We start from the raw sequence: 23,236 nt of genomic DNA, 5'->3' as shown, positions 1-23,236 counted from the left end.
GCAGTATGATGTCATATTTTACTCTGAAAGATGTCGATTTTAACTTTATCTCTGATTAAAATATAAAAACTCAGGCATAAAATATCACTAGAAACTCTTCTAACTGAATATATCTTCGATTTCTCTCTATTACGTATAATTATCATTGATGACGTCACAAGCATGTCTAATAGCGAAGATCATGTCGGGAGACAAATCATCGGAATGCAGTGTAAACAATGCCGAAATAAGACTTATTTAATACAGATACCTAAGATTTAGATGAGTGTCAGTTAGGATATGATCAGGATAATACAGGCATGGATATTTTGTTTAATCAGCGAGTGTTGTAAGGTAAGCAGATCGACATTTATGTGGCTTGACCAACCTTTCCTCTGTCAGTGTGTACAAAAAAAGCAAAAGTGTAACACTACCCCGGATATTATGAAAGATGACTTTGGTAAATATCAACGGTATATGACCTAAACTACCTGAAAAGTGCTGCTAGAATCCTGCGCTTTGTTGATTTAAATGAAAAATACGTAGTATTTACAATATAATTATAGAAGTTGAGAGGGTTTCCGATAAATATTTACAATATTTATTTCATGCGATTAACAATAGGATTCTAGCAGTAATACTAATAAACATGAACTTATTGCCGATCGAATTATTGTAGCAAACATATAAATAAACTTCGGGGTAGTGTTACACTTTTTGATTTTTTGTTAAGGTAAACAAGTGATCTATTTTTAACTGTCACGTGATACCATGGCGCGGCAGCTTCAGAGATCGAGTCGATTCCGAAGTAGAAAAATAATATCTTGGTGAACACATTCCCTTAGTATTAATATTCCGCACTGTTTTCTTTAAAAAACCAAGTTTTTAAATTGATCATAATTTTGACGGTCATTAAACTCGCAGTTGCCTTAACCTACCCGCGCCATATTTGGGCCTTCGTTTTTGGTGGGGATGGGGCTCCCGGGGAAGCCCAGTCGACCCTCAAAAGGAATTGGGTTTACACGGCCATTAACAGGCCTAGCTAGCCTGGCGAAAATTGGAAATTTCGTACAATACAATTATAATGGGATATCTTTCGAGGGGCTGGCTAACACCCTGTATCCCATATTTGGGCCTTCGTTTTTGGATGGGATGGGGCCCCGGGGAAGCCCAGTTGACCCGCAAAAGAAATGGGTTTACACGGCCATTAACAGGCCTAGCTAGCCTGGCGAATATTGGAAATTTCGTACAATGCAATTATAATGGGATATCTTTCGAGGGGCTGGCTAACACCCTGTATCCCATATTTGGGCCTTAATTTTTGGTGGGTATGGGGCCCCGGGGAAGCCCAGTCGACCCTCAAAAGGAATTGGGTTTACACGGCCATTAACAGGCCTAGCTAGCCTGGCGAAAATTGGAAATTTCGTCGGATACAATTATAATGGGATATCTTTCGAGGGGCTGGCTAACACCCTGTATCCCATATTTGGGCCTTCGTTTTTGGTGGGGATGGGGCCCCGGGGAAGCCCAGTCGACCCTCAAAAGGAATTGGGTTTACACGGCCATTAACAGGCCTAGCTAGCCTGGCGAAAATTGGAAATTTCGTACAATACAATTATAAGGGGATATCTTTCGAGGGGCTGGCTAATACCCTGTATCCCATATTTGGGCCTTCGTTTTTGGTGGGAAGCCCAGTCTCTTGTGTTTGTGGGGATTAATAATGAATCGCAAATAAATCATATACACCTTTTTTTACTCGTTGCTTTGTATTTCATTGATATGTCTTTTTATATCTTTTTTGTTCGCTAAAATTCGAGATGTTCATTTTAGGTTGAACTTTAAACTTTAGGTTGAAAAAGAAGAGTTATTTTTCTATGTGGAGGAAATGTTAAGCAGATACTGGTCGTATTTCTGTTTTATTTTTCAGCGGATTTTTATATTTGTTTAAACTGGTTTAAATGTAGGGGAGACAAGGTCTGAAGATCAGGACTCATTTCAGATATTGCAGAATAAATAATGTACAACTTTTATAAAACATTTACTTAAATAGCCAGGGTCGATCTCAAAAGTTTTTTGAAGATTTGTCCCTTATTCGCTGTTTTTTATATACGTATACTCTCCAATCCCCGGCAATTCCCATAAACTACGACAGGATTTGCAGCTATAGCCATGTAATTATTCAACAATTGATTTGAAATCATACACGTTCCCTCCGAGTGAGATTTCATGTTCTGACACCCCCCCCCCCCTCCCCTTTCCATTATGAAATCGGAAGTGAAAATTAAGGTCACAGTTTCGCATCTAAAGTGTCGCATGTCAATAATATAGACATAAGCTCTTCTATCCACATATTAATAAATAAAATAGATATTCTAGGAATTTATACCCCTCAAATACGTAAACGAAACCTCAAGTTTACCCTTTTTTCTAAAATTTGACCGGGTCTTTCCTGCGAAACCGTCCCATGCCACCTAATATGCTATCCTAATAAACGAAATATCCGTTTGTTGACATGACAGTCGAGCTCGGTTTTAATATTTATATTCTCTCTCTCTCTCTCTCTCTCTCTCTCTCTCTCTCTCTCTCTCTCTCTTTCTCTCTCTCTCTCTCTCTAAATCCGCATCCATGTAGATGATAGAAATTTCGCGCTACGCCAGAAGAAATGTTCCCACTCTTTATCGACATGCAAAAATGTGATAATTTTAGAGAACTGAACCTGTGTTCCGACAGCAAAATTAAAATTCTTTGGTGATTCATTCGGGATATGAAGGTAACGACATTGCACGAAAAAACACACAACCCGCGTTAGCGGGTTATGTAAATTTTTCCTGCAATGATCGCTACCTTCATGAATCACCAGCCTCCGCTTCTCGTCGGTTGACAATGGTTTCCTCGGGGTGTGAATTTCAACTGTTACCCTCCCAAATAGGCACTATTTATATATTACTACGTAGCGCAGGCAATACCGTTTTTCGGTTATGCTATAAGACACGCCCATTTTGTGTCACTCATGTTTTGTGAGGTTATTGGGTTTTAGGGTTCAATATTGATTCGTTATGTTATCACAGACAGACAGTTGAAAATGTAAATATGTTAAAATACATACAAAATTGAAATAATTCATCAAGTGTTGAAAAATGTATCATTGTCTCTGAAATACAAACTGATTATGAGGCAATGTCCATCAAATACATTTTATGTGAAGGGAAAGCTTTCGTCCCGGCAACTACCAGGTTTAATTTCATACTCGTGCTTATACCTATTTGATTGGTAGATAGTAAGTTTCGATTTGGAAAGAAATTTATTAGTTACAGGTTTATGATATTTAAAACAAAAGAAAGTTTCCCGCGATTCAGCGGTATAAGAGCACAAACGAAACATTTAACGTTCTCTAAAGAGGGGAACAAGCTTGTTGAAAGTATTTGAATTATTGATAGTATTTCCATTCTTTCTCCTACCAATGAGGGTGACTGTTGTTATTTTAATCCTGGTTATCGTGGTGCTTATCGGATGAAAATCATAGACTCCCTTTGGAGGGGAGAGCAGTCCATCTTAGATTAACTTCCAGCCTGAACCGGGACCCAATTTTATCTTTGTGCACTAATACAGATGTAGATAAAGTGTCTTGTCCAAGGACACAACACACAGCAAGTGGCAACACTGGGGATTGAACCGTCGACCTTTTTATATTTTCATATAATACGCACTTAATATATAATAAATCATATGGCACATGAATCGTTATGAAATAACACATTGTGTGAACTCCAGTATATGTATTGAGAGATAAACCAAGTCGAACAAAGACCCGTATTGATTTAGATATTCGTTGACCTTTGTTCACGGGATTAAAGAACATATTACATAAAATTTTGTTTCGTTATTGATTTTATATACTATAAAAATCAAAAACCTGCTACATGCGTGCAAATGTTATTACATGTTATACCCATAATTATTAACGTCTGATCCTTTAAGAGAGATAGCGCTGACTTTTACTATCTAATTTTAAAAAGTGTTAAGATGACTGTTGTAATAATTGTATGGTATGAATGTCCTTACACATGTATACATTCATACCAATAACTCTTTCTTAAATGTCCATTGATTTCACCAAGTACTTCATTGTGAAAAATGAAGATATGGATATGTAGGTCACTTCCTATAAAAGTTTTCCCATATAGCTATTTACATGATATTTGCAACTTCAAGTAGCTATCAACAAATATGTCTGTAAGTCATGCAAACCAAATTCCGGTTGATGGTAGACTGAACAGCCGATATTCCATGCAATTATAACTGTATCATACTTATATCTATTGTCGCCAAGATAGCTAGACCTGTTAATGGCCGTGTAAACCCAATTCCTTTTGAGGGTCGACTGGGCGGTCCCGGGGCCCCATTCTCATTAAATATGAAAGTCCAAATATGGGATACAGAGTGTTAGCCAGACCCCCTGAGAGAAATCGTATTTTAACTGTATTATACGAAATGTCGCATTTTCGCCAGGCTAGCTAAGCCTCTTACTGGCTGTGTAAACCCAATTCCTTTTGAGGGTCGACTGGGTTGTACCGGGGCCCCATCCTCATAAAATATGAAGGTCCAAATATGGGATACACTGTATTAGCAAGCCCCTTGAAAGAAATCATATTTTAACTGTATTTTACGAAATGTTGCATTTCGCCAGGCTAGCTAAGCCTCTTACTGGCCGTGTAAACCCAATTCCTTTTGAGTGTCGACTGGGCTGTCCCAGGGACCCATCCTCATAAAATATGAAGGTCCAAATATGGGATACAGGGTGTTAGCTAGCCCCTTGAAAGAAATCCCGTTATAACTGTATCATACGAAATGTCGCATTTTCGCCGGGCTAGCTTAACCTCTTACGGACCTTGTAAACCCAATTCCTTTTGAGGGTCAACTGGGCTGTCCCCGGGCCCCATCCTCATAAACAATGAAGGTCCAAATATGGGATACAGTGTGTTAGCCAGACCCTTGAAAGAACTCGTATTTTAACTGTATCATACAAAATGTCGCATTTTCGCCAGGCTAGCTAAGCCACTTACTGGCTGTGTAAACCCAATTCCTTTTGAGGATCGACTGGGCTGTCCCGGGGCGCCATCCTCATAAAATATGAAGGTCCAAATATTGGATACACGGTGTTAGCCAGCCCCTTGAAAGAAATCATATTTTAACTGTATTATACGAAATGTTGCATTTCGCCAGGCTAGCTAAGCCTCTTACTGGCCGTGTAAACACAATTCCTTTTGAGTGTCGACTGGGCTGTCCCGGAACCCCATCCTCACTAAACATGAAGGCCCAAATATGGGATACAGGGTGTTAGCCAGCCCCTTGAAAGAAATCGTATTTTAACTGTATTATACAAAATGTCGCATTTTCCCCAGGCTAGCTAAGCCTCTTACTGGCTGTGTAAACCCAATTCCTTTTTAGAGTCGACTGGGCTGTTACGGGGCCCTATCCCCACCAAATATGAAAGTCCAAATATTCGATACAGGGTGTTACAATTGTAGCTAGCCCCTTGAAAGAAATCCCATTATAACTGTATTATACGAAATGTTGCCTTTTCGCCAAGCTAGCTTAACCTTTTACTGGCTGTGTAAACCCGATTCCTTTTGAGAGTCGACTGGGCTGTCCCGGGGACCCATCCTCACCAAATATGAAGGTTCAAATACGGGATACAGGGTGTTAGCGAGCCCCTTGAAAGAAATCCCGTTATAGCTGTATCATACGAAATGTTGCATTTTTGCCAGGCAAGCTAAGCCTCTTACTGGCCGTGTAAACCCAATTCCTTTTGAGAGTCGACTGGGCTGTCCCGGGGCCCCATCCTCAACAAATATGAAGGTCCAAATATTGGATACAGGGTGTTAGCGAGCCCCTTGAAAGAAATCCCGTTATAACTGTATCATACGAAATGTCGCATTTTCGCCAGGCTAGCTAGGCCTGTTAATGGCCGTGTAAACCCAATTTCTTTTGAGGGTCGAATGGGCTTCCCCGGTGCCCCATCCCCACCAAATATGAAGGCCCAAATATGGGATACAGGGTGTTAGCCAGCCCCTTGAAAAAATCCCATTATAACTGTATTATACGAAATGTCGCATTTTCGCCAGGCTAGCTAAGCCTCTTAGTGGCCGTGTTCATTATGTCAATGTTCAGGTTAGGTGAGCAAAAAATAATTTTTACTATGAAATTATTTTTTTCAATTAAAAAGGGAAGTTTATATGAAATTTTGAATTTACGTTTATTAGCATGTTTACGGTAATTTGAATAGCGAACCGACCACAGAATTCTATTCGCTATTCGAATAGTGAATAGCGAAAAGCGAATAGAACTCCAACTTCTGAATGCCCAAAGGATGGGGGTGCATAAAAGTATAACACTTTCTATTACTCACTTATGAATCATTTATCATTTATGTTGCTTGCCACAAAGCTTGGAAAAGAAAACATTTTATAGAATAAGCGGTAAATCATTGGCGGATTAAAGGAGGGCGCACCCGGCGCCTTGCCCCCCTAAAATTGACAAAATAAAGTTAAATCACACTTTTTCTGGCAAAGAAAATGTACAACTTGCGAGTCTTAATTATCTTCTTTTTTTTTTTTAATACTCGGGGGATTTCTCTACATTAGACTGATTTCAATGGTGTAATATGAAGAAATTAAGAAAACTCGTGTGTTCGATGGAAAACCCATTTTGGTTACGCTGTCCTTGTGTTCAAATTAATGTAACCAATCACCCACATACCCGTCTTTAACTAATTGGTTATACTACCAGTGTTTTAACGACTCCTTCATTGCTATTAAAATATAAACTGAGATAGTTATCTTTTTTAAAACTTTATTAATTAACATTGTCCCATTGAACTTGATTTTTAAACTGATTAATTTACAGTCATTCGAAAGAAAAAAAAAATAAAAGGAAATGGTTCTTATATTTCTACAAGACAGAGGAACTTGATAACTGTAGGTCTTTAAATCTACAAACCTCTAAGTATTGTAAATATTTTTATTTAATTAAGTATACCGGTAATTACGAGAAGAAATATCACAAATGTCTATTTGAAGACTTCATTTTTACCATACAAAACCTCAAAGCGGCCTCCAGACTCCCTGACTTATACTCATGCCCCCTCTAACTTCAAATTCTGGATCTACCCCTGGAACTGAATATATTTTCAAAGAGGAGTTGGTATATGTTTGTGTGTGTGTGGTGGGGTGGGGGGGGGGGGGTGGGTTCGAATCCTACTCTCTGTGGTTTATTTATATAATTGTTTTTCTTTAAATTTTCATAGAGCAGCTACTGTCTGTGGAAAATATTGGCTTTTAAAAATCGTATTTTTTTGTAGTATCAAATTAAGAGTAATTTTAAACAAGGTTCATTTCTTTTTATCTCGAAATATCAAGACGGATAAAAATAATTAATCTTATTCTGAACGTTAACAAAAAGCAATCTTACTTGGAAATATAGAAAGTGATCAAAAATCAAATAAATAATTAAAACGCAGGTTAAACGGCATTAGATGTAAACTGAAATGAAAAGATTGCAAATTTTCAAGTTTTAGATTGGCAATATTTTTAAATTATAACGGACATATTTGGCCTCCTATGTGACCATACATACTACATGTAGCTGCAGAGATCTAGATGTGTTCTCAACTTTTATTTAATTTTACTGCCGGAAGGTAGGGTATCCATTCCGAACCATCTGCTAGTATTTGATTTTTATTTTCCAAATATCAAAGTCATTTTGATCACACGGAACATCACCTACCTCATGATCTTTATTATTTATTTCAAATTAAAACATCGAAACATAGACATGTTTAAGTAAACGTAAAGTGAAATACATTCTTTGGTTTAATATTTGATTACAAACGCTCGAATATAAGGACGATGGGTCCCGGTGACCCCATAGTCTTAAATCTCATATTAGTGGCTTTCCACAAATGATTATTTACAAATAAAATTTGGTGTTTGACACTGCTGTACGCTATTATTGGACCCCCAAAGCTCAACCTAACCAAATGTTAGCGGCATAACCTGTGTTTGTGCGTGCCCCCTTGAAGAACCCCCCCCCCCCCCTCCTTTTTGTGTTTATATGTAAATATTTATACTTTGTCTTATAATTATAAATGTATGTGTTGCATGTATGTATAATTGTATGTTCTGAAATAACCCTCATATGACGGAAATGAATGAATGAATGAATACAGTTAAATAAAGGCTTGTTTATGTTTAAACAATTGATATCACTTTAATCAATTATAACACGCGTGATATATAATTATATATGGAAGCTAGAAATTATGAGAGAGGGAGAGAGAGAGAGAGAAAGAGAGAGAGAGAGAGATAGAAAGAGCTACTTACCATTAATTACCTCGTTCTTTTAAAAGTTGTTTATATCTACGCTCCCTTCTCTCTTTTCCAAAAACATTTGACATAAACACAATTTGTTGATAATTTTACCAATAACACTGGATTCATCGTCTTTGTTGCTCCATAGTTCATAAGTTATATTAAAGGCAGACACATCTCCATGATTGCAGATAAAAAAGGGCATAGCCATATGTACATGTAAATAATGTGTTACATGTACAGTTTGCATATATGCCAAGACTATTTACATGAATAACCGTGCTCTGTCTTACCTAAGAAAAGTAAAAGGACTGCGAACGATAGCATTGTCTAGCCGCCTAACTAAAAGTCATTTTTTTGAAAGTTGTCTAATTAAAGTTAATTTTTTATAATAATGTAAACATTTATGTATATTTTCATTAAATATAAATGATTTGGTCAAACAAAGCGAGATAATTTTGTATTTTGGGTTAAAATAGCTCATTTCATAATAGAAAATAACGGAAAACGGAAATGTTTTTTAAAACATCTTTTCCCCCCGTGAAACAAAAATTCCTTTTGAGGGGTTTTAATTATTGTTTTTTAGCATATTTTCACCAAAGGGTTTGTTGTTTCACGGGGGGGGGGGGGGAACATATGTCTACAGACCGAAATACATTCCAAAAAAAGAATTTTGCTTTGTGAATTTTCGAAAACTAATTAACAGATATGAATTAAAATGAAATTTTACTTTAATACATATCGTAAATATGTTATCATTAAGTTTTTATGCACATATTGGCCGCTAAATAAAATTTTCCTCACCCATAGAGACCGATTTCAATGAAATTTTTTTAGACCCCTCGTTAGGAAAACTTTTGTTTAAAAATAAATAATATTATTACAAATTTTGTTTTGATATAAATTGATGAGGATTTGATTATACTTTTTAGTAGAAAACTTAGTTTTTCAATATCTGACAGAAATTCCGAAATATTTGGATGTAAAATGTAGGCGGGAAACGGGCGTTAGCGTTCGCAGTTCTTTCATCCACCGTCTTTAGGAGCATACTCCAAATAGTACTCAGCGAAGAACGTACTCCAAAACTTTTATAACCTCGGTTTTTAGAGTCGTACTCAGTGGAGCACATACTCGGAGTACGGAGTACGAGTTGGAGTACGAGTATGGAAAAAGTTTTATAACCTCGGGGTCTAAATCTCGTCAATCCTCAGTGTTGGAAAGATCCTATCTTGTTAATAGTCGGTCAAACAAATGCGTCATATAGTATACTGATGACGGAAAAGAGCAGTGGAGAGAATATTCACTCGGTCACCTGACAAAACCATTATTTTTTTTTGTTGGTCAAAACTAAAATCACGCATCAAACACTTACACTAACTATTCGTCTTATTGATAATCAGGCATCCAACTCTTGTCACACGACACTTGGTGATGATGTTTTAATTGACGCATGATGCAAGAACGTTATTGAATATTTATTAAGGTGTATCCTGAATTATTTGGACGAAAGGCGTGCCTCGTGCTTCGCCCTCGTCACCACCCTTTATCCAAATAATTCAGGATACACCATAATAGATATATAATAACCACTACATGACATTGTATATTTAAATTGGAAGACGGTAAATGAATACACGCCATAAAAGTAAGGATAACTACATGTAACTGCTATCAAGGCAGTCTTCATTCACATGTAGTGATTACCCATTATATATTCAGGTACAACAGTCCGACTTGTGGAAGGATTGACTAAATACCAAGGCAGATTAGAAGTTTACTACAACGGAACTTGGGGAACAGTGTATCAGAGTTATTATCATTATAATCGGCATGACGTGTATAAAAACCTGGCTGCAGTGGTGTGTCGATCCTTAGGATTACCTTGGTAAGGGTTATTACATATAGAACCGTTTTAACAAGAACTAAGACTTTCTGTGGCATGTTACTATCTCTTTTGCTAATTAAAACAGGCTATCAAATATTGACCTGGGGCCCGTTTCACAAAGATTCCCTAGGATGTTTCCTAAGATAGAACTTACGATATGCCTAAGCTATAACTAAGGAAGTTCCTAAGATTTGTCATAGCTGTTTCACAAAACTATCATAGCGTATCGCAGTTGACTTATCTTAAGATACAGTAACCGCAACGTTATTTTTTACAATCCTATCCTATCGTATCGTGTATCAATCCTATCGTATCGTGCGTGTATACTGTCCTATCGTGCGTTAATTATATCCTATCGTGCGTGTATACTGTTCTATCGTGCGTTAATCATACCCTATCGTGCGTTAATCCTATCAGTTTTATCGTTTAATTTCAACAATTCTTCCGTTTATCCTATCGTGTTAATCGTTTTGTGCCTTTTCATAAGCAAGTAAATTTATTACTAAGTTGCAACTCGTTCGGTGCGCCTTATACCAATATTTATCGAACAACAATTGTAAAATCCTATCCAACATTCCGTCAGGATACTAATTTTTTAATTTTAAGATCAAAATTAACCAATATTATATGTAAATCATATCTGTTAACATTGAAAATGAAAAACGAAGTTCTTAGGAACAAGGAAACATATTTACCTGTATATCGAATATATTAAATCGTACGCAGAGTGTATATATACCTGCGAAAACATTAACTTTTATGCAATATAATTTTGTTGCATCATATTTTACAGAATCAAAACTATTTATGATATAATTTATATTTAATTAAAACCCGAGTTGTATTTTGAACCCGTTATTTTCCGTGTGATATTTGATTTCAGGCTGAAATGTTCTCGGCAATCAGCTAGGGTGTGTGGTAATGAAAACAATGTTAACAAATCGTACGCGGAATGTGTATCTGCGTAAATATTAATTTAAATTGTCTGTAATAATTCGTTTTTAATGCATCATTTTCTTATACAGAAAGAAATGTACTTATGATAGATTTTATATTTACTTTATGCAAGAGTTGGATTTATATAATTGATTTTAATAGATTTTATATTTACTTTATACAAGAGTTGGATATATATAATAATTAAACCTGATATTTTCCGAGTGATAAAATCTCGGGCTGAAATATTCGCGGCGATCGGCTAGGGTGTTCGGTAATGAAAACAATTTTACCAAAACAGAAAATTTATTGATCATTAAAGCTCATAATTTTAGTTGAAAAAAAATTAACTGGTCATTTTTATACATTCTATAAATGATGCAGCGATGATTAACAACTCGGCAATTGTTACTAAAAAGAAATTCCACGTAAATCTTGTTCTCTCTCAAATTCTGCCATTATCAGTTTGTTCGTAAATATCGTTTAAAGCGATCATAGGTTTATCATGAACATCGTTTATCCTTTCCTATCGTGTATCAATCCTATCATATCGTGCGTGTATACTGTTCTGTCGTGCGTTAATCCTATCCTTTCGTGCGCGTATACTGTTATATCGTGCGTTAATGCTATCCTATCGTGCGTGAATCCTATCCTATCGTTTATCTTGTAAAGAATAACGTTGCGGGTACTGTACTATGTAAGCCACTTTCATACCATATTGGTAATTCTTAATTGATACCGTTTATTTAAATTCCTTAAATTTCAATATGACACGAATGTAAACTAATGAATGTAAAAAACCATTCCCTTATTCTCCTAGAAACATCTTGGAAAAAAAGTAAATCGTGTAAATAGAGTGCAAATAGTGTAGTTTCTATGTACATGTACTAAAATTTTGTACGATATTTTTACATTCACATGCATACAAGAGTAGATCAAAATTACGTAATAAATTCGTATAGTTTATTTTTTTTAATTTGAGAGAATGGATAAATCGTACTAATTTTTTTAGCTGTATATATTTCGTTATTTATATGTTAATATTATTTTTTGGACCGCATAAATTATTAGAAAACATTGGTCACTGCTATAATTTCTGTTATATTTATAAATGTTCGAGTGTGTTTTTTTGGGTCTAGTTGGTCCATTTTTATCAATAGCATGTGTTAACGTATACTGATATGCTTCTTCCTAAATCTAAAAACGATCGTTGAAATATCCAGATGATTTTACTGTTTCATACGGTATGTTCCAAATGGAATACAATAATCATATGCAGTGACAAGTAGGATTTGGAATGGACAGATGTGGAACTTTAGCGTTATTCTTGTAATGATTGATATAAAAATTGTGTTTTGTTTTGTTTTTACAAAAAGAAAAAATCGAAATTCGCAAATAAATGCATCTCGGCTGATAGAAGAAACAAGGATATAAGGAAAGATTTTCAGTTACTTTACAAAACAGCATTCCTATGGAGGATTTAGCGTCAACATTCCTAGCCCCATCCCCCAACAAAAAATGAATTAACACCCCCCCCCCCCATAAGAAGACTTATTTCTTGGAGGGATAGGGCAATTCATCCAGTCAATCTGTAATTGAATATTTATTTAGTACTCATTCCTGATTTATTAAAACTATTAAAGAGAACAGTGATTCCCGGGCGTGAATAATTTAACATCAGTGCACTATCTATAACTATACCCGCTATCAATTTTCGTGTGCGATCAGATAATCTAAAAAAATGTAAAATTTAGAAGTCTACACCAAAAATTAACTCATCATGAAGAAATATAGGTATATTTTGATAATTTTTAAGTTTTCAGTTTAGAGTAATGTATCTCTATCGCCGGAGCTTTGAAATGAATAATTTGGACCATATAAATCTCGCATTTTTAGGGCCAGTCATAAATTTTCACATTATAAGGAACATATTTCGTCTTTTTGAAAAGATTAAAAATCGATCTTGATAATAGCCCTTGAATGATACGTGTATTTTAGTATTTTTGTTCAACTTTAATATGCATATAATTCATTAAGATAGACAGTCGACATGTTAAGTTTGTTCCTAAGACATCGATTTACCTGTCTTAAAGTTAAGACATAACTTAGGAAATACATAAGATAAGATTGGAATAGTGAAACGGATAAGTAATGAACTTAGGAAAAAGTTCTTTCCTAAGATACAACTTAGTCCTAAGTATGCTTTGTGAAACTTCTAATTCACTAACAGAAGCTCTTTAAAATTCATAGACTGTCAAAACCGGAAACCTTTTTGCCAAGATCTGCTCTGCTGTGTGAAATTGACGCTGTTTCGGCGAAATATACATCTCTGGGTGAAGTCGGGCGAGTGTCATTGCGTTTAATATATCCATATTTATTAGCCAGTGACTGGACAGTTACCTTGAGTTACCCCACCTTCGTCAAATAGGAGTTTGTCACGTACTGTCCAAATTCCAAGCTCTTGTAAAAACGGTTCTTATATGAACCAATTTTAGACATCATCGCGTCAAGTTGTTTATAGATTAAAGATATACTTTTAAACTTATTACTAACCAATTATGAATTCAATGAAACTAAGAATGACAAACATGTACATGTAATTACTAAGGATTACATCGGAGGGATATTGCTGTTCGCGTTACGGACATGGCTCTGGTCCAGTCTGGCTTGCAGATGTGCAGTGTTTGGGAAATGAGACTGAAATAGAAGAGTGTAGTCACAGCGGTTGGGGTTACATCACGTACATGTACCACTGGGAGGACGTATCTATCGACTGCTTGCCTAATACAAGTAAGAATATTTTGTTTACGGTTTTTATTCAGTTGGTCTTATTGTGCTTGTCTAGGATACCTCGTCCAGTGATGTTGACTAGTTGTAGTTAGTTTTTTTTATGGTGACATTAACAAATGCCAATATTTTTTAATGCTAGTTATTTTTAAAGTAAAAAATAACAATAGAATCGCCTTTCGACATGAAAGATGTATCATTCAAGCATATTAAATGTAATTGAGGAGATCCAAATCTTTTTGGTGGAAAATCAGGGCATATAAAATGCATATCTTCAATAATATATAAAACTTTGATTAAAGTAAACTTATAACTCGCACAGGTTGATCGCGTTAAATGAAAAAGGAGTTTATGGGATATTTTCTCCTTATTTGATCACTTTTTGTCACCGTGCAAGGCACTGAATAGTGATCCAAAACTCTTTTCATGGCAGTGACTACGCCTTTGCAAATATTATAAATGGTTATTAACACTATTTGTTTTGAATTAAAAAAAATTATTCCATGTTAACGTTATGACTCTATCTAAACTCCCATTCCCAACAAAACATTTGGTACAATATTTATCATACCTCGATTTACCGGTATGAAAACACAAAACGTCGAGTCCATTTTTTATATATAGATTTGACACAAATATATACCTAAAACCCCTTTTCACTTATATATCTCCTTTATCCATATCCATACATTTTGTCATTCTCTTTAAATTTCTATATTAAAAATGATTGCCTAACATGTCTTTCTACAAGGCACGAATTTTTTGAAAAGATTTATACATAGATTTGAAAAATATGAACAACATATTTTTTTATTCCAATAATATTTTTTAAGAAAAAAAAACAAAACTTCTCGCAAATATTACTGGACAAAATTTATTACGCATTAATTGCTTGATATACATGTATACATTTTTAACGCCGAATTTTTAAATTAACTCTACTGTGTCCTACTTGCAACCATAATTTCATAAAAAAAAATCCGTATGATGAGAAGCATATATCGTTCTTTGAACAACGAAATCATGTTTCAAATATGATTCTTTAGCAATCCATACAATAACATATTGGTGTAGCATTCCATTTTGGCAAACTCTAATGTAAATAGGTGGGCATAAATTGATAAAATCGTATCATTTTTGTCGAAACTGTTTTGAATATACGGTGTCTCGACGCACCAGTGCATTATGGATCAATAAAGTTATTTTTTAGAAATGATTTTTCAATAATAAAACCGTTATCGGCTTTCATTTTATTTGTAAATTTTTTTTTTTTTTTTATAGAAACCGGAAACTGCGAACAGGATATTTTAATGCAAAAGATTAATAATAAATTGATGCACAGTTATCTATAAATACATGTCACCGACGGCCAAACTTTATTAAAAGCATTATATTTTATGATAATTGTGTGGAATGACATTACGCTATATCAATAGGGTAAACTTAAGAGTATATGATCCTTAAATGACTGGGCACCAGATCCATATGCCCAGAGGAGATAAACTGTCCACAAAACAAAGAAAGAACATATTTAATTTGTCTGATATACTCCACGATTGCAAAGGCATAAAAAGGCTGATATGGTCAAAGCTTTTTTACTTTTGTTATCTATCAAGCAAAACACCATTGATTGCACGGCATTGTTTAAAACAAGGTACACATATATTTGTAAAATCTTTGCATATGATTTTCTATTGCGGTACGAAGTGCCAACAATTTCAGTACATTATGTGCCTAAATCAAAAGACTCTCCTCGCCATGACTCCCCTCAAAGCTGCTACCCCTCATGCCTAATTGTACACTCAGGTTCAGGGTGAATGATCGAAACAAGATTTGCAGATCCGAATATATCGCATTTCACAGTTTCCTTAAAGTTCTATGAAGGTGACGTTTTAGACCACAGCACCTCTGAAATGGAATGTTTTCCGTGCAATTTCATAAGTCCTTAAGTTGATGAATTGAACTAGTTTCATTAATGAGGCATAAACACTAACAATGTCAGAGTTCAGATATGTTGTTACATCCGTCTTCTTAGCTTACACAGTTGTTTGACAATAAGCGTTGCGTAATGCACGCTGTGACTCTGTGTTTTTACGGCCAGCTTAGATAAATTAAACTCACACACACAAGACTGGGATCATTGCATACATGCGCCCGATCAATCAGAAATATTGTAAACACAGAAAGTAGACAAAATGGTTCGGTACTTGTGAAATGTGATTGTCTATCTTTAATCTGTTACATTTTGAGTCCCAATTTTCCCGACGCTTTGCCAGCTTACGCACAACTCGTTGATTCCACGGGATGTGTCATTGTGTGAAAATTACGTGTTAAATACAGGATCACACTTCACTAATTTCCCTTCTGTAACTAAATAAGACAAATTCAGAAATTTCCTGCTACCACCATCCGTAGGGCCCTCAAGTGCTTCAATTGTATCTGTGCTTCCATATTCACGACTTAGGCCTTCCCATAAATATTTCACAACTTTTTCTGGGTTCTGCAATTTATACCCCGTATATTTTAAGCTTTGATTCTGGACTCTGGTCCTAGGGGATTCACCAGCATTCCATTGTTGTTGCTCTGAGTGCACTCATAGAACCATTTAAACAAGAGCTTCCAATGACATTTGGTAGTTGTGTCAAACAGCAATCTGACGTAGGCCTGTCTTTTTCATTGCTACATGTAGCCAATCAGCCATGGCTGTTTGAAATCAACAAGATTTTTCTGGCATTTGAGGTAGTAATACGCAATCGGTGCATATTTCGCTTGAAACTGCATAATTTTTAACTTGTTTTGACGCAAGAAATAGATAGCTACGTCCTACTGGAAGTCCAAGGTCTTGTTAAAATGGTTCTAATATCCGTGAAACTGTTATCACGTCAGATATTGACCACAATAATCATAAAAGTTCTAGGGTCTCTGAGGCAGTAACTGTTCTTTGGCAACTACTTTTTCCAATTCAGCGGCTTAATTTACTCTGACACTTAAGTTTAGTTCATCTATCTTATTATCTGATGCTCAGAAAGAGAGTTAGTTTGCTAATTTAGGTTACTGGGTAAGAGATTTGTCATTATCATGCACATGATTGTTCAGTTTGGCAGGAACATCTGAAGAGGAGGGTTATAATCTTTTCTTTTCTTTTTATTATCATGCATATAAAGAAATATAAAAAACTCGGATGACAAGGGGGTTTGTAGCTCCCGTGGTCACTCTTCATTAATCTTGTAGAAGATTGAGAAAAGTATAACACTTAACAGATAGTGCTGAACCTGGATTCAGCTTTTTCCAGCTCACGTTTTATTGTCAACAGGTGCTTTCAGGACGGCTTCCTACTTGATGAGCTCAGCCTCCTACGTAACATAGTTTAAACGTGCCTTCGCTTTCTCAACATTTTTAGAAATTCGTATCAAGACAGCAGTAAGATGACTCATCCTTATTTTCCTGATATTCTCGAAGAGAGAAGCGACTGCAGACAACGACTGTTTGACAAAGACCGCTGTCTTGTCACATAGAGATATGCAAACTAGCCTGTGTAGGGACCCTTCGTTTGCACTCTACACAGTTCTGTGGCATCTTCAAATGCTTCATATTTGTCACTAAGTTCATTATTTTCCAAGTGTTTGAATACTGTCAATGATTTGCTGACCCAGTGCTAGGTCTACATGCTTTGTCTTGGCAATAATAGAACCAATGTTTCTTGAAGTCTTATAACTGTAATACGAAGTTAAAAACAATGGAAATGTTATGTGTCTGTGATGTTTATTAGTCCTATCCGTACCTTTTAAGACGTTTAAAAACAAAAAAGAACAATAAAATTCAGAAAATCGATAACATATTTGCTTTGTAGTAGTATAGACGTATCCTTGTTTTTAATATATTTATCAATTTACAGACCCGGTGCGACTAGCAGGAGGCTCGACTGTGTACGAGGGAAGAGTAGAGGTGTATCGTAATGGAGTGTGGGGGACTGTGTGTGACGAATCATGGGATGACCAAAACACAGCTGTTGTTTGTACCTCTATGGGGTTCTCATCGTGAGTGGTTATATTTTCTCTTGTCATAGGTATGATTGTTTGAACAATAGAATTACAACCTCCTTATTATTATACATTTTCACAAGACTTCGTTTATCTTTTAAATACACGCTTTCAAATAAAAATGTATGATTAAACATTGTCAATAATTTCGATGAATTTTTTACGATTTGTTTAATAAATAAAAAAATAATAATAAAAGCAACATTATTGATATTAAAAAAAGTTTGGCCTTTTAAATTTCGTACTGTGTAATAAACTTATTTTTATATTGCAAAAGACCAAGGAGAATATAGAAAGTAATCAGCTCTTATTGTCGCAAAGAGTAGTTATTCCCCACGCAACGAAGTTGTAAGGGGTAAATGTACATGTATGATGTTTTTGACCCATCCGTCAGACAGTCAGTAAGCCATTCAGATTGTCAGTCAGTCCGTCAGTCCTAGGCTTTTTTTTGCAAGCGCAACTTCTCCTGAATAGCTGCACAAAATTAAGTGAAACTTAATACTAAGGAGTAAGGACACAATGTGGAGATGTGCATATAACCAGGATATTCCGATTCCATTATTTTTCTGGCAATGTCAGCTCTTTTAAACTTAGAATTTTGGCTATATAATAAATATTGTAATGCTTAATTTGTAAGCGCAACTTAAACTGCTACATGGAATTTAGTGAAACTTTGTAATTATTTAGGACGCAATGCATAAATGAGCATATTTTCAGATAATTCCGATTTCGTTATTTTTTTGGGAATTTCGGCAATTTTGAGTTGAAAGTGTGTCTGTTGTTATAGACAAAGGAGTGGATGTGCATATTTGCAAAACGTTTTGATCTAAAAACAAATTTGCAAGTTGTGCATTTTATCAAATTCTTTGTGTATTTTATGCATACCTTGCCATTCACTATATATAGCATTGTAAGGTACATGTAATGGGGAACGTGGAATTTGTAAATTTGCCACTTTTTCTTTTATTGTATTAAGTTTTGATTTGTATTATGTGCGTAATAGTAATTTCATTGTCCTTGACGGACAAAATTGTAGTATTTGGGGCATAATCGATTCATTTAAAAATAATCTATTTCATTAATGCTAGGGAGAGAGCTAAGACTTTGCATGATCAACCTTTTGGGCGAGGAACAGGACAAGTATATATGAATGGTGTTGAATGCCAGGGAAATGAAAGTAGTATTTTGCAGTGTTACCACCGCGGATGGGGAAACCACGTTTGTGACCACTCTAAGGATGTATCTGTAAATTGCACATCTTATAGCAGTATGTTTCACATTTACCATTTATATTTACAACATTTGCAAGCACTAAGCATCAGCGTGAGGGCTGTCTCCCACTTTTCCTGGCAACACATCATTTTTCTCAAATTTATATAAAGAAAATAAAGAATATTAGGAGTTTGCCCTCTATCCACTTAAATACGTACAACAGTAAAGTGAAACTTTCAAAGTCAATCTTAAAATAGAAATGGTAGGCGATTCGCTACCCTCTCCCCATCACCGCAGACAAGGATTTTGAAGATTGGCAAGAAAACTTTTTTTTTTTAATTTTTTTTTAATACTTTCCAAAAACGATGCTACATGTACGTGCCTGCCTTACGCCTCACCAGTATGCCACTTTTAATGTTTTCCTATCGAGTTTGACATTATATGAGTACAAATGTAATTAAAACATTTTGTAGGCATAACAATACGGCTAACGGGTGGTCCAACTCCTTACGAGGGCAGAGTAGAGGTTTATATAAATGGCTCTTGGGGAACTGTCTCTGATGCCTTTGGGGTTTGGAATGACGCAAGTACCGCAGTAGTTTGTAAATCTATCGGGTACCTTTGGTATGTTTTGATTTTTTTAACACTTTAAAATGTATTGAACATTATATGAATTTCTTTTTAGGGTTATTGCTGTTTATGAATCTTCTTCTGATTTGATTTAAGGAATGAATTCAATATTTATTTGTTTTATCCGATATAAAATGGTTTGGGGTAGTCTACCCTTTCTAAACCTTAAGACGCGCCATAGTCCTAAGATTTTTCGTAAACATGCCTGCTGGTTATCTACTTTTATGCAATAATGTACACTTGTTACAAATGAAAAGAAAATATGGTCTACGGAATGTAAGTATTTTGAAATAAATATACATTTAACCGATATTGATGCAAATATAAATCGTTATTTTGAATAAAATCAACCCCCATCCTTATGGACAGATAAAGATTTCATATTCTTCTTTGAAATATGTCTGAAACGTATACGGGTTTTACTCAGTCGCCTAATACATTGCATTTTACCATGCTTTTGATAATCAATTTCAGGGATAATGCTACTGTCTATCGGTTATATCAACATGGGTCAGGTCCGATTCATATTTGCAACGTGCAATGCAGTGGCACAGAAACAGATCTAATGGAATGTTTGCAGTTTTACAAGGGATATGATTACAAAGACTATTGTATTCATTATAACGACATATATGTTAAATGTGATAGTGGTAAGGCTACATATTAATATTGATCAAATTTAATTATATCTCATTTTATATATCCCAGTTGTAATTTTGTACAATGAAAATATATTCAAATCAAATCAAATTAATATATCCAACAAAATATTTTAAGCCAAGACAATAATTATAAATTTGTCAAATAAAGCAATCTAATTGTATCTTTTATTAGAATACACGTGAGATGAATGTATATCTTCTAAATAACCAGCATTGTGATATATGCTTCAAATAAACTATTGTATACAAATGTACTTATACATGTATAATTAATTTTAATTCCCTCGCACAACTCATTGCGAGGGGGCTATAGCATCGTTAATGTGCGCGCGTGTTTTTTTTATGTATGGATGTGATCGTCCATTACAATGCATGGGCAAAATTATTTAAAAAAAAAACACAATCAAACTAAGTTTTATAAAGGTGCGACACTTAAAAATCCATCCCTGCAAATAAATACCGACGTATGCATGGTGTTCATAACAAAATTGCAAATAAAGCATCGCATGAACGCCAATAATAATAGGGTATGAAGTCAAATTCATTACACAGTTTTAACAACAACCAACAATGATAGGGCATGAAATCAAATTCATTACAAAGTTTTAACTATTTTCCACGAAAAAATTCTCGTTGTAGATTATTAATACCCATTATAATACAGGCAAATGTTGAAATCATCTTGATATCATGAAAATTAATATCCCTTCATTCATTTGTTTTTGAACATAGGTGCAAAACAAAGCGTTGATTGTTGCAAACAAACTGTACCATTAACTTACAGTGTTGCTTGTCATCTTTGAACGACGTGTGTTTATTGTAATTTAATTATCATGTTTATAACAAAAATTGAGTTACAAGATCAGAATAAGTCACGGAAAAGGTGACTAAAAGGTAACAGAAATGTATTATTCAGACCTTTAAGTTAACATTCAGCTGAATTAATTGCACTAGGTCAATCTCTATACTTTGAAAATCAATATAGCAGTGCTGATTATTATTTTTTGCGGGGGGTAGGGGGGTTGGGTTGCGTGTTTGTTTTTGACTACAGCTTTCTCGTCCATAATCAATACAGGAAAATATCTACTCTATATAATGAGAGAAGCAATATGGACACGTAGAAAAAAAAGACACAATATATAAAGCGCGGTATGATAATTTGTCTGCACCGCTTGATGTGTCATAGGACTGACGACATCCAAAAAATAGGCATTCAATGCTTATATTTTGATACTGATGTCTATCTGTGTAAAATAATGTGTATCGCCGCTATAAAGCCATTATTTGCGCTCTTAGTCAGGGATATGAAGCATACATGGTACAGCCATATTAACATGTTATTTAGTTAGCTTCCGCGACAAAAAATATAGTACCAGGAAAGTTGTGGAAAAAAATCTTCTTATTAAGGAGTAGATATATTGTCATGAGTGCATATATATACTATAATTTAACTTAAAATATTAAAACCTTGTTTTGTTTAAAATGTCTTTGTTTCACTTAACAGATAAATGCCTGTCTAATTCACCATTTTAGGCATCGATGAGTGTGCAGAACAACCATGCCAGAACAATGGGACTTGTGTAGATCTAATGAATGATTACGAATGTTATTGTATGGACGGGTTTAATGGAACAGACTGTACAAAGAGTAAGTTTGGAGTCGGGATGCAATGTCCTTCAAGTATTGGGGATTTTGGATGCTAGCACTTCAATCAAAGATGTTTGTAATTAAATACAATTTATTTTTGACCAATATAGGTAAAACTTCTGTATAATATCGCATCTTTTTCCCTACAAGATCTCCCTCTTATATGCAGATATTAATGACTGCCAGCCTGATCCTTGTCAAAACAACGGCACATGTACAGACCTGGTCAACGACTACGAATGTGATTGTGTGGCAGGAATCAACGGGACAAACTGTGAAAACAGTAAACACTTTAAATGCATATTCTTTTACCTCTTTTGAAATTGTGTAAAGTTATTGTTTCTCATTTTTGTTTCTGTGTTTTTAGTTTGTTTTAGTAAATGCAAATTACGATCATTATTTAGATATCGATGAATGTGACGTTCGACCATGTCAGAACAATGGAACTTGTGTAGATCTGATTAATGAATACAAGTGTTATTGTATGGATGGATTTAATGGCAAAAACTGCATTAATAGTAAGTTGAGATATGGTGTCCTTTTATAGAGCCCAAAACATGCCATTACCCCTTAAAAATGAACCTTAATATCACCTGAAAAAAATCCACGTTCCTTAAAAGAATTGAACCGTACCGTCACCAAATCGAACGTAACGGTACAGAAATTTTACCATTTCATTCACAAAAAGGTATCGTTCTGATAGCATGCAATGAAAGTTTATGCAAGGTCCTAGCCCAAGACAACACAAAAAGCGTATGAAATTTTGCCAAAAGCGTACATTTTTCATAAACTGCTTGACTGATTGCTTAATAATAAAGAACGGAGATTATGGTTGAATAGATAATTGTAATACTGTGCCCGAATTTTGTACAATTCTTGCTTAAATTAAACATACCATGAAAAAATGACAATAACAAACCGTCAACCATCTCAAAAATCCACAAAATGGAATACAAATTCAAAGCAGAGCAACACAGACCTCCAAAAAGAGAGGTAGGATCAGATGTCAATCATAGTTATTCTTTTATCTATATTGTTTCATAACGTTCACGTTCATAGATAGAGTCGTTTAATGTACTAATATTTCAT

General features: G+C 35.0%; 1 protein-coding gene across 5 annotated transcripts in view; it reads left to right on the top strand.

Moving 5' to 3' along the window:
- The window catches only part of LOC105336857 (uncharacterized), a 54,437-nt gene that overhangs the window by 8,261 nt on the left and 22,940 nt on the right, over positions 1–23,236 (top strand). For 4 of the 5 annotated variants that reach the window (XM_066084847.1, XM_034458412.2, XM_066084848.1 and 1 more), the window contains exons 5-13: positions 10,068–10,233; positions 13,778–13,959; positions 17,852–17,993; positions 19,085–19,263; positions 19,682–19,832; positions 20,313–20,488; positions 22,034–22,147; positions 22,317–22,430; positions 22,552–22,665. In XM_066084847.1, coding sequence (XP_065940919.1) covers positions 10,068–10,233; positions 13,778–13,959; positions 17,852–17,993; positions 19,085–19,263; positions 19,682–19,832; positions 20,313–20,488; positions 22,034–22,147; positions 22,317–22,430; positions 22,552–22,665 — 1,338 coding nt within the window. The remainder of the gene's footprint in view (positions 1–10,067; positions 10,234–13,777; positions 13,960–17,851; positions 17,994–19,084; positions 19,264–19,681; positions 19,833–20,312; positions 20,489–22,033; positions 22,148–22,316; positions 22,431–22,551; positions 22,666–23,236) is intronic. The other variant, XM_066084850.1, reaches the window with a different exon arrangement.

Source organism: Magallana gigas, chromosome 5 (genome assembly GCF_963853765.1).
Source record: "Magallana gigas chromosome 5, xbMagGiga1.1, whole genome shotgun sequence".
NCBI lineage: Eukaryota > Metazoa > Mollusca > Bivalvia > Ostreida > Ostreidae > Magallana > Magallana gigas.
The sequence above is the reverse complement of the archived record's forward strand: the minus strand, read 5'-3'. Positions and strand labels throughout refer to the sequence as shown.